The sequence below is a fragment of the Ranitomeya variabilis genome, chromosome 4 (genome assembly GCF_051348905.1).
Source record: "Ranitomeya variabilis isolate aRanVar5 chromosome 4, aRanVar5.hap1, whole genome shotgun sequence".
Lineage (NCBI taxonomy): Eukaryota > Metazoa > Chordata > Amphibia > Anura > Dendrobatidae > Ranitomeya > Ranitomeya variabilis.
In genome coordinates this window covers 771,440,559-771,452,712 of record NC_135235.1, presented here as the reverse complement: position 1 = coordinate 771,452,712, position 12,154 = coordinate 771,440,559, and the positions used below count along the sequence as shown (strand labels likewise).

At 47.1% G+C, this 12,154-nt stretch overlaps 2 protein-coding genes across 2 annotated transcripts in view; one reads left to right on the top strand and one right to left on the bottom strand.

Moving 5' to 3' along the window:
* Window positions 1–12,001, bottom strand: part of LOC143766954 (uncharacterized) — a 68,692-nt gene extending 56,691 nt beyond the window's left edge. The window contains exons 1-6 of the mRNA XM_077254973.1: window positions 11,912–12,001; window positions 10,011–10,160; window positions 9,702–9,881; window positions 9,495–9,618; window positions 9,314–9,411; window positions 9,027–9,117 (exon numbers count right to left, since the gene is read on the bottom strand). Of these exons, the coding sequence (XP_077111088.1) occupies window positions 9,027–9,117; window positions 9,314–9,411; window positions 9,495–9,618; window positions 9,702–9,881; window positions 10,011–10,088 (571 nt within the window). The 5' untranslated portion in view covers window positions 10,089–10,160; window positions 11,912–12,001. The remainder of the gene's footprint in view (window positions 1–9,026; window positions 9,118–9,313; window positions 9,412–9,494; window positions 9,619–9,701; window positions 9,882–10,010; window positions 10,161–11,911) is intronic.
* Window positions 1–12,154, top strand: part of LOC143768300 (uncharacterized) — a 401,106-nt gene that overhangs the window by 220,485 nt on the left and 168,467 nt on the right. The window lies entirely within an intron of this gene.

Genomic DNA, 12,154 nt, shown 5'->3' with positions numbered 1-12,154 from the left:
GACGAGATGGCGACATAGATAGAGTAAATGGGATGGTCTGGTGTGTTATCTGTGAGGGCAGTGTCGACCCATTCACCGCTCGTACGGTTACTGGTTTGGCGAGCATCACCAGGGGTATTGCGTGAAGTTGGGCGAAGGCAGATGACATAAAATTGCCCTCCGCCCCAGAATCCACACAAAGCTCTACCGTAAGAGTGGATGGGCCAGTGGTAATTGTCCCCTTAAAAGGAAAGTTTAGAGGAAAACGCCGCTGTGTCTAGTAAACCTCCTCCTACAGTTACTAGACGCAATCGTTTTCCCGACCACTGGGGACATTTATTGGCATAATGTCCTAACTGCTGGCAGGCATTACAGACCTCGGATACATGAGCGGCCCGGGACTTAGCTCCCGCTCGGGAACCCTCCTTGGCCTCATGGGAGTCGGACGCCTGAACAGGAGATTCGAGAGGACTGGCGAAGGTGGGAGCCAACCGGAACCTCGGCCTACACTCGGTCCACTCCAACCTTCGCTCGTTAAAATGAAGGTCGATGCGGGTGGATATAGTTATAAGCTCCTCCAGTGTGGCGGGAATCTCCCTGGTAGCCAAGGCGTCCTGCACATGGTAAGCCAGTCTCCTCCAGAATACCGGTATAAGGACTTTATCCGGCCACTCCAGCTCTGATGCCAAAGTCCGGAAGTGGACGGCGAATTGGCTGACCGTGGATGTCCCCTGTACTAATGCCAGCAGTTGGAGCGCCGTATCATGGGTGACACAAGGTCACAAAAAGTCATGTTTCAGTCCAGGAAGCGAGGAGCACTCTGCACCACATGAACATCACGCTCACACATCGGCGTTGCCCACTCCAACGCCCTGCATGACAGAAGGGATATGATAAATACCACTTTAGCCCGTTCCATAGGAAAACGTGCAGCCAGGAGCTCTAGATGTACGGCACACTGGCTCACGAATCCCTGACAAAGCTTACTGTCACCAGCAAACTTGTCTGGTAACGGGAGACGGGATAATGTCGGAGCAGGGGTGGCAGAAGACAAACTGGCTGCCTGAACAGCAACTGCGGTGACATCCACGGCCGAGGTTGTGTGTTCTAAAGCCGCCAACCTACCCTCCAGCTGCTGGATGTACCGCTGTAGGTGCTGATTGTCCGCCATCTATTAGACAGACCCTGGCGCTAGTATTATGTTAGGGTTGGCGGAACGCACCGAGTAAATATAAGAGTAGTATAGGTGGGTTCGCAGCCGGGGTCCACCGTGCAGGAGTGGGACCTGCTGCTAATTAATGGCTGCACTATATGGCGGTATAGACATGAGTTCTGTCACTTGGTCTGATTATAGACGAACCCTGTTGCTTCACAGAGTCGTATGTTTCCACGTGGGAATAATACCCTAACTAGGGTTGTGCTTGCTCTGGAACTTTTCCGTGCTAACCGCACACAGGAAGGAGCCAGATACTAAGCCAAGTGACTAACTGCCCCATGACGCTAACTGCCTGCCTGAGAGTATTCCCAAAGCTAGACGAACACACACCACATGTAGACAGAATGGTAGTGTATGAACTCGCGACAAGCACATACACAAATGATACTAGCGCATGGATGTGCGGCCATGCAAACCTTTTATAGTTGCAGCAACTTCAAGACCTTCCTAGAGGACCAATGGGAGCTGCTACAGGACCTGAGTGTGTGATCCTCGACCTCCAATGAAAGGTTCTCCTTTGGGCATGCTCAGAAGGAGAAAAGTAGGACTTAGTCCCAGAAGCGTCTGGTCCCCACAGAACAGTGCTAGTTACAATGGCTGAGCCTGAAAGATCAGCGGTAACCAAGCGCACAGTATCTGCCTGAGCCAGACGCTGGGACCGACGTCTCCACTGAGCAGACTCCACTGCGGCTGAAGAAGGATGGGAGACCACAGCGGAGGTGGCTCAAGATTCCCCCTGTGCAGCTGCGGGAACTCGACACCTAACACCTGATGCGCTGAGGCTGTGGGCTTCTCTTATTTGGCTCAGGACGGGCCAATAACCATGGACAGTCCCGGCCTGATAATAGAAGCCCACAGCCGTCTGTTTTATCTGCACTGGTTTTAAAATATAAGGGGGACCTCATGGCGTGTTTTTTTTAATTTAATTATTTATTTAATGCACGCTATTCCCAGGTGCTGACTACAACTGTCATCAGCGTTGCTCATCGCAGGGAGACCAGGCAAGAATGATGACAGTTGTAGTTCGCACCCAGCGCCTGGGAATAGCACTAACTCTACTGCTTTTTCCAGCCGCCAAAGCATTTAATTCTGGTATGTGTAATGGTTTTTGGGGTTGATGTCAGCTGTGTAATGTTAGCTGCCATCAATCCCTGATGTAAGTAATGTCAGACACCCCCACTACTAGCCCAGACCTGGCGAGACCCAGCGACAGTGAAGAGCGGAGATGGTAGTAGCATTACCGCTCTTCACAGTCGCCGAGCTCAGCGCAAGACCCAGAATATCTGAAGAGCGGTGACTTTACTGATGTCACCGCTCTTCAGAGTCACTGCATCACGTGCTGCGCAGCAGAACCGAAAGTGGCTGTAGGCAAAGGTTATGAAGCATCCGAATGAGGTTGTCTCAATCCCTGGACTACGTCGGATTTGGCGAACTATGGAGGACATGCGTAGGATTTTTTTCCTTTTATGAATAAAATGGTGAACAAGAGAATATCTTTTAAGGAGTGTTTATTTAACTAAAGTATTTTTTTGTGTGTGTGTGTTTTTTTTTTATTACTGGGTTAGTAATGGGGGCGTCTGATAGATTCCTCTCCATTACTAAAACCAGGGCTTGATGCCATTTGTGTTTTTGGACAATTCACAGCTGACATCGACATCAACTACCATTACCTCGACGGCCACCGCACCAGGGCAATCGGAAAGAGTCAAAGTGAAGCTGTGATTATATGTTATATAGTCATGTTACACTCACCTCACTTCTTGTAACCTACAAGTGTAATAAGATATTATACAGTCACCACGTGACAAGTGGACCTGTGTAAATTCAAATGCCAGGGCTGGATTTTAGTCCCAGTCCGTCCCTGCAAGCCACTCACTGATTCCAAGATTGTAGACACCTGTGATGCTAGTTAGTGGACACACCGCGATTTAACATGTCCCGTTTGTCACATTATTTTCAGAGGTACCATCATTTCTGTCCAGGCCTATTTCATGAGATTTATTTTTTGAAAAATTCTGTGGAAGCATGGTGGAAAAGCAATGTCTGACTTTCATTTGTTCATTTTCATAGATCTTTTATTTCTTATTACTTTTGTCAGATTCAAGTTATTTCTGTGACCATTGTGGGTTTTCCTGTCGTTAAACGAGGGGTACCAACAATTTTGACCACATATGTATAGATTATAACCCTCAGTGAATTAATTTATAAAATGGAATCACTTTATGAGGATTTCGACTATTCTGGTTTTCTGTCACTTAGTCATATTAGGGCTTCTGCATATGGTGTGTCTAATCTCATCTGGGATCTGTTCCTGCTGTCCAGCTGGAGTAATCTGCTCCCTACTTCAGCCAATTGGAAAGTACCACACCCTACTAAAGCTCAAAGCACATGGCCGGAATCTGCCAGAAACAGCGTTGTTCTCCTCCGGTTCAGTCCTCTGTGCTCAGCTTGTGGCTTGTGTATTTGTTTACAGCTGTGACCGTGGCCCGTTTACTGACTACTCCTGTGTCTTCTGATACTGTATTCTGTCCTTCTGGTTCTGACCCAGCTACCTGACTATTCTTCTTGCCATCTAATACCACAGAATAGCAGGTAACACCATGATCCAAGCCTAGGGGTCCCAGTGTAAGTCCAGATCCATGTAATGGTGTTAAAGGGCGATGAGCAAGGCAATCCTTGGGATATGGGAAGCAGAGAAGATAGTGCCAAGCATGTTCATGGTGGAGATCTTTTGAGCTGCCAGTTGACCATGAACAGTGCTCCCAATACATTGTCAGATGAGTTTCAAGAAGAAATATTACACATTTATAGAGAACTGTGTATAACAGTGCAGAGCGGAGATGTCTTATAGGGAACCTGTCAGCAGGATTGTGCTCAGTGACTACAGACACTGTCAGGTCGGTGCTGTTATACTGATTACACCGATACCTGGTGATGAAATCAGTCTTGTGGTTGTTGTTTTATCTGTATTTGTAGTTTTCAGCTAATGAGATTCTCGTGCTCTGGGGCGGGGCTGTGGGTGGGGCTTTATGTGGCGCTCTGGGGCAGGGCTATGGGCGGCCGGGGGTTATGTGGTGCTCTGGGGCGGGGCTGTGGGCGAGGCATTATGTGGTGCTCTGTGGGCAGGGCTGTGGGCGGGGCTTTATGTGGTGCTCTGATTACATATTCATCTGTATTGGCTTATGACAGGTCGCTGATCCCTCACTGACCTGCCCCCATTTTTACATAATGCATATAATAGTGTTGATATTATTGTTGATAATGCCTATAATATTGTGGTTATTGAGAGGCTTAGAAAAATAATTACATCCAGCAAAATGTCACCAGCGATGTTGGCGCCTGCACAGTAGCATCTATAAGTAAGAGATAGATGCTACTGGACAGGCGCCGCTGGTGTCATTTTGCTGGATGTAATTTTTACAAGCAAGGTACACACAAGCATGCAATATGTTCACACTCCAGGCCAGAAGGGGGAGCTCTGATCCAGCTTATGGGTGGCTCCCCTATATATATTCTGGTCTGGAGGGAAAGTGAGTTCAGTCAGTCTGCAGAGAGACAGAGAAGAGAGCAGTCAGAAGGACTGAAGGGGCCATGTAGACACGAGGGTGCTGCAGCTCACAGAGGAAGAGAGAAAGACAAACGGATTGTAGAGAGCGTGTTGGAGAAGTGAAGCACAGGAGAGTGAGACCTGGGGAGAATTGGTGCGATTGAGCTACCTCCCTGCCTAACACTGGTAGCCGGAAGACCGAAATTGCGAGGGACTCCAAGACTTACAGCAGAAACCGGCAGGACAGCTGTCCACCCTAACACCTGGAGACACAGTGGGGCATAGAATCCAGGTTGTGATAGAGACCTTGTAAAAAGGATCGAGCCACCTGTCATACGGGTTAGTGCCCCACCTTTAAGGCGGACAGAGAGAACAGTGAGGACCTTGGCAGAAGCCTCAGGCAGCAAGGGACTACACCACAGCGCTAGCAGGAAGGCTTCAAGCTCCACCTTCTACAGGGGACTCTGAACTCGCTTCCAAGCCTGCCGGACCCTGCCTGTACCTGTGATCTGGTGCCCTGGACTGTGGCTGCCTGAAGTCTTCAGTAAACTAGGTAAAGAGACTGCAAACCTGTGTCCTCCGTTTCTTTCTACACTACCCACCATCTCCATCTACACACCGGGAGCCCTGGGGACCCAGCTTCACCTGTGGGAAGGTATACCATCTTAGGCTTCTTTCAGACTCCCGTCGGTAAGCGTCGGCGCGACGTACGTTGAAGTTTTTTAGCACATCGTGGGCAGCGGACACAGTGTTTCAATGCGTCCACTGCCCATTGTGAAGTCCCAGGGAGGAGGGGGTGGAGTTCCGGCCGCGCCTGCACAGTTTAAAATGCAGGACCCGACGCATCCAGTGCACGACCTATGGAATGTGTGTTCACACGTCGGTAATACAAGTCTATGTACAAAAAACGCATTCTGCGACACATCCCTTTAACCCCTTTACCCCAAGGGTGGTTTGCACGTTAATGACCGGGCCAATTTTTACAATTCTGACCACTGTCCCTTTATGAGGTTATAACTCTGGAACGCTTCAACGGATCCCAGTGATTCTGACACTGTTTTCTCGTGACATATTGCACTTTATGATAGTGGTAAAATTTCTTTGATATTACCTGCGATTATTTGTGAAAAACAGAAATTTGGCGAAAATTTTGAAAATTTTGCAATTTTCTAACTTTGAATTTTTTTGTCCTTAAATCACAGAGATATGTCACACAAAATACTTAATAAGTAACATTTCCCACATGTCTACTTTACATCAGCACAATTGTGGAACCAAAATTTTTTTTTTTTATTAGGGAGTTATAAGGGTTAAAAGTTGACCAGCAATTTCTCATTTTTACAACACCATTTTTGTTTAGGGACCACATCACATTTGAAGTCATTTTGAGGGGTCTATATGATAGAAAATAACCAAGTGTGACACCATTCTAAAAATTGCACCCCTCAAGGTGCTCAAAACCACATTCAAGAAGTATATTAACCCTTCAGGTGTTTCACAGGAATTTTTGGAATGTTTAAAAAAAAAAAATGAACATTTAACTTTTTTTTTTTTCACAAAAAATTTACTTCAGCTCCAATTTGTTTTATTTTACCAAGGGTAACAGAAGAAACTGGACCCCAAACGTTGTTGTACAATTTGTCCTGAGTACAACATATAAATTAAAATTCATATTTTTCCACAAAAATTATTGTTTTGCCACCAGTTTTGTATTTTCACAAAGGTAACAGGAGAAATTGGACACCAAATGTTGTTGTCCAATTTGTCCTGAGTACGCTGATACCCCATCTGTGGGGGGGAACCACCGTTTGGGCGCATGGCAGAGCTCGGAAGGAAAGGAGCGCCATTTGGAATGCAGACTTAGATGGATTGGTCTGCAGGCGTCACATTGCGTTTGCAGAGCCCCTGATATACCTAAACAGTAGATACCCCCACAAGTGACCCCATAGTGGAAACTAGACCCCCCAAGGAACTTATCTAGATGTGTAGTGAGAACTTTGAACCCCCAAGTGTTTCACTACAGTTTATAACGCAGAGCCGTGAAAATAAAAAACAAAAATGATATTTTAGCCCCTAAATTTTTATTTTCCCAAGGGTAACAAGAGAAATTGGACCCCAAAAGTTGTTGATCAATTTGTCCTGAGTACGCTGATACTCCATATGTTGGGGTACACTCCTGATTGGGCGTACAGGAGAGCTCGGAAGGGAAGGAGCGCCGTTTGACTTTTCAATGCAAAATTGACTGGAATTGAGATGGGACGCCATGTCGCGTTTGGAGAGCCCCTGATGTGCCTAAACAGTGGAAACCCCAATTCTAACTGAAACCCTAATCCAAATACATCCCTAAACCTAATACCAACCACACCCCTAACCCCAACCACACCCCTAACCCTAATCCCAACCCTAACCACACCCCTAACCCTGACACACCCCTAACCCTAATCCCAACCCTAGCCCCAGCCCTAACCCTAACCATAGCCCCAAACCTAACCCTAGCCCTAACCCCAACGGGAAAATGGAAATACATTTTTTTTTTCCCCTAACTAAGGGGGTGATTAAGGGGGGTTTGATTTATTATTTATAGCGGGTTTTTTAGTGGATTTTTATGATTGGCAGCTGTCACACACTAAAAGACGCTTTTTATTGCAAAAAATAGTTTTTGTGTCTCCACATTTCGAGAGCTATAATTTTTCCATATTTTGGTCCACAGAGTCATGTGAGGTCTTGTTTTTTGTGGGACGAGTTGACGTTTTTATTGGTAATATTTTCGGGCACGTGACAATTTTTGATCGCTTTTTATTCCGATTTTTGTGAGGCAGAATGACCAAAAACCAGCTATTCATGAATTTCTTTTTTTGGGAGGTGTTTATACCGTTCCGTATTTTGTAAAATGGATAAAGCAGTTTTAGTAAACTATTTTATAGAAAAAATAATTATTTTGGCATTGCTTTATTCTGAGGACTATAACTTTTTTATTTTTTCACTGATGATGCTGTATGGCAGCTCGTTTTTTGAGGGACAAGATGACGTTTGCAGTGGTACCATGGTTATTTATATCTGTATTTTTGATTGCGTGTTATTCCACTTTCTGTTCGGCGGTATGATAATAAAGTGTCGTTTTTTTGCCCTGTTTTTTTTTTTTTTTTACGGTGTTCACTGAAGGGGTTAACTAGTGGGACAGTATTATAGGTCGGGTCGTTACGGACGTGGCGATACTAAATATGTGTACTTTAATTGTTTTTTTAAGTTAGCTAAAGAAATAGATTTATGGGAACAATGTTTTTTTCTTTATTTAGGAATTTTTTTTTTTTTTGCCCCAGGGGGGGAAGCATCATGTTATAGGGTCAGACTTTGCAATGCACTATGTCAGATCAGCGATCTAACATGCAGGGCTGCAGGCTTACCAGCGCTTGCTCTGAGCAGGCCCTGGTAAGCCACCTCCCTGCAGGACCCGGGGCCTGCAGAGAGGAGAGGCTCGGTACAAGGTGAGCACGTCGCCTTGTACCGAGGGTCTCAGGGAAGCACGCAGGGAGCCCCCTCCCTGCGCGATGCTTTCCTATGCCCCTGGAACACTGCGATCATGTTTGATCGCAGTGTTTCGGGGGTTAATGTGCGCTCCTGGCACATAGTGCCGGATGTCAGCTGCGATAGTCAGCTGACACCCGGCCACGCTTCCCCCGTGAGCGCGGCCGATCGCTATGACATACTATCCCGTTGGTGGGCATAAGGGCCCACCCCACGTCGACGGGATAGTACGTCACATGTCGGAAAGGGGTTAAGTACCGAACCCGGTACCAAGTACCCCCATCGCCCTGGCGGCGTTCCAGAAGTGAAGTTGAAATGGACCTATCATAGACTGACACTGGCTGCTCAGAAGATTGTGTGACACCATTTCCTGTCTCTTTGTCTTGAGAATAAACTTCAGTTGTGTGCAAGTCTTTGCTGAGAAAGGAGTATACATCTAACTCTGTGTTCGGTGTGACTCTTAAAGCGAGCACTTGGCCTATATTTGGTCAGATACAGGCAATCATATAGATCTCGCTTTCATGGATCACCCTCACACTAATACCAAGGGGAAGGTAGATCCACCAGACTATAAGTTCTATAGAAAAGGACTTTCAATGACCAAAGTCATTTGAACAGTTTTGGGTGGAGGAGAATGTTGTGGTCTAGAGGCAAAATGGTGATCATGGTAATACGGCCGGACTACACCACCGATAAAGCAGCCACAGCCGGTGATGAGAAGAATCTGTGACCTCTCTGCATTTAGTGGTTACTACTCACCTGGGTAGTCATATGTAGGAATCTCCTCTTTACACCACTCATCCCCCCTCACATATGTCTCTGTAGTATTAATATGGGTCAGATCTTCACCCTGAAACAAATATTATAAAAGTCACCGACAGATGGAGAAGTCCCATCTATGATCAGCTCTAATCCTGCCATCTCCACCGTTCTCATCACACAAGTATAAAACATAATACTGGTGGATAAAACAAGACTGAGCACAAGACCTTCACCGGCGTCTACACATCATAGGGGAGATCTCCTGACACCTTCTCTCCATCTACCTGATGATCCTGAGGAGCACTGGGATCTTCTTGCTTGCAGTCCTGTGGAAGAAGAGGACGGGGACATCTCTCTGGTGTTGTCCTCTTACTGGATAGATCTGGAGGAAACACATACAGGGAGTGAATTCATTCTTTACATAGAGAGAATTATAGGCCGTGTGTATTTAGTCCTGTCTATTACCTGGAGATGTGAGGGGCTGGGGAACCTCCATTATGACGTCCTTGTACAGATCTCTGTGTCCTTCTAAATACTCCCACTCCTCCATGGAGAAATACACAGCGACATCCTGACACCTTATAGGAACCTGACACATACAATGATACCGTCATCCCCCCGATCCCTTCATAGTGTTACTGTATAATGTCCCAGCATTCCCAGCAGTGTCACCTCTCCAGTCAGCAGCTCAATCATCTTGTAGGTGAGTTCTAGGATCTTCTGGTCATTGATGTCCTCATGGATCAGGAGGTGAGGTGGAGGCCCCGTTATTGGGCTCAGGGGTCTTCCCCATCCCTCAGACACAGGGTCCTGACAGCGATCACTAGAGGTCTTCTTCACCACTGTGTAATCCTGGTAATGGAGAGACACATTAATAAATCTCACTACAGACATTTCCAGAGTCCTCACCTCTCCAGTTCTGTCCATCTGTTATTCCCATAGATAAGAATGATGTAATGTGACGTCATCAGAATCTCTCACCTCTCCAGTAAGCCGGAAGAGGATCTCTAGGGTGAGGTGTAATATCCTCTCCACCATCTTGTCTCTGTCCATATCCATCTGTGATGGGTAAATCAGGAAAATTCTCTTTTGTAGAAGATCTTCACTGAGAGGATCCGATATTGTAGAGACCTGAATGAGAAGATGAGCCGATGTAACACCATAAGAATCCTGTGTAATAATACAATTACTGGAGATAATAAGGGAAACATATGAGGAGATTTATTATTTTACAGTATTTAGTTTCCTTCTTTACATCTACTAATAAATCCTATATATTTAGGCCACAGACAACAAGCAGTTTCCTCCTCGGAGTCGGCAGCTGAATACGTTCCTCATAGACTCATCTTCCATAACGCTAATTCTCGTCTCATTTACCGACCCTGGAATCGGCATTAGCAATACTGCAGGAGATATTCATTACACGACATGAGAAATAACTACTTCATGATGAGGACGACATCTTCATCTTCTACTACGGCTCTAGAGACATATTAGGCCAGAGTCGGTCACTGACTCCATCACCACCGGCCGTCTATATAAAGGTTTCCCGTCTTCCCGCACTGGGATCTTCTATCACGTTAGATCTCAGCTCTGATTCACACACAGAAGGAAGCAAAGGAAAGGGGTGCGGGGAAGAATGTGAGGTACCAGCTCCTGGTAAAGTGCCCGAGGCAGCTGGGTGTGGGGCAGAACCTGCTTACAGGGCATAATGGGGGCATTACACTGTGTGGGGCCAAGAAAGGGGCCCTGTACTAGGAGAACACTCCGCTCCTCACTTCCTGTCCTCCATAGTTGGCTCGTATGTATCTATTACAGGAAACAGAACAACAACGTTATGGTTCTTATAAAGAGTCTCCTCCGTGCAGAAGGGGTTAATGTCCCCGGCTGCGCTCAGTACTGGGGAATCTCCACATACCTCCACCTGCAGAGCCGCACTCCACAGATATGGCTGCTCTGTGCGCACAGGACCTGTGATGAGGTCACAGGGGAGGAGTCAGGGGTCACGTGATCCGCAGTGAAGACGCTACATGGAGGCTTCTCCTCAGTCAGTGACATTCCCGCCATTATTCGCCCTCACTACTGGCACAATCACCTCGCGCCGCCTTTTCTACACAATGTTCTGTGTGGAATGTAACGTGTGATTTCTCTGGAGACAAATAGACCCCACACATGAGGGGATTATCACCGGTTACCGGACGTCTAGTATATGGCGGCATATGATTGTGCTATCGCCTCCACACCGGGGGCTAAAAGGCCGAAATCTCGCTTATTTACCCCCTTCCAGTGTCCGGCTAAGGGTCCCTTTAAACTTGCGAGAGAAAAAACGGATGTAACGTATGCGATTGTCATGCGAGTGCAATGTGATTTTTAATCACATCATCCGTTTTTTGTAATCGCACCATGCGAGTTCTGTCCGATTTTTACGCACCGGTGTCCTTTGAAAAGCTGGTAATTCAGTGCGGTGTACAGTAAAATCCCACTGACAGGTTACAATAGAGTAGATACATACACATAGAATAGGTATATATATATATATGTCATATCCAGGGGCGCTGCTATCATGAAGCAAGTTGAGGACTTTGCTTCACGCGGCAGCTCATCGCTCAAGCCAGGGGGCGGCAGAGCGTCGGTCAGAACACGTGGTGCTGTTGCCGACTCTCCCTGTAATCCCTGCAGACCAGTAGCGTAGCTTCTGGGGGGCAGAGGGGGCCATTGCCCCGAGCCCAGTCACCTGAAGGGGCCCACCGGGAGATCCACTGCCGAGTCTGAGGTGTCAGGGAGAGAGCAGCACAATGCCGGCTGCAGAGCCTCCCTCCGTGCAGAGCGCAATGTGGTCTCACCCGAGGAGTCTCCTCCTGGCTGTCAGCAGCTGCAGTTACCTTCTGGCTGTGCAGCGGGTGCACGCTGGGTTGGGCTGAGGCACGCAGGGTCGTAGTGCCCTCCCTGCATCTATCTGGACACTTCCTGGTTCTCCTCAGTGTCTGCCTGAAAACGTCTTCAGTAAGTGGGGATGGAATTCATTAGAGTAATTTAGGCATCTGATGGTCACTGTGGGGGGGAATGTGAGAGGATTGTGGTAGGGTATGTTTCCACGTTCAGGAAACGCTGCGTTTTTGACGCTG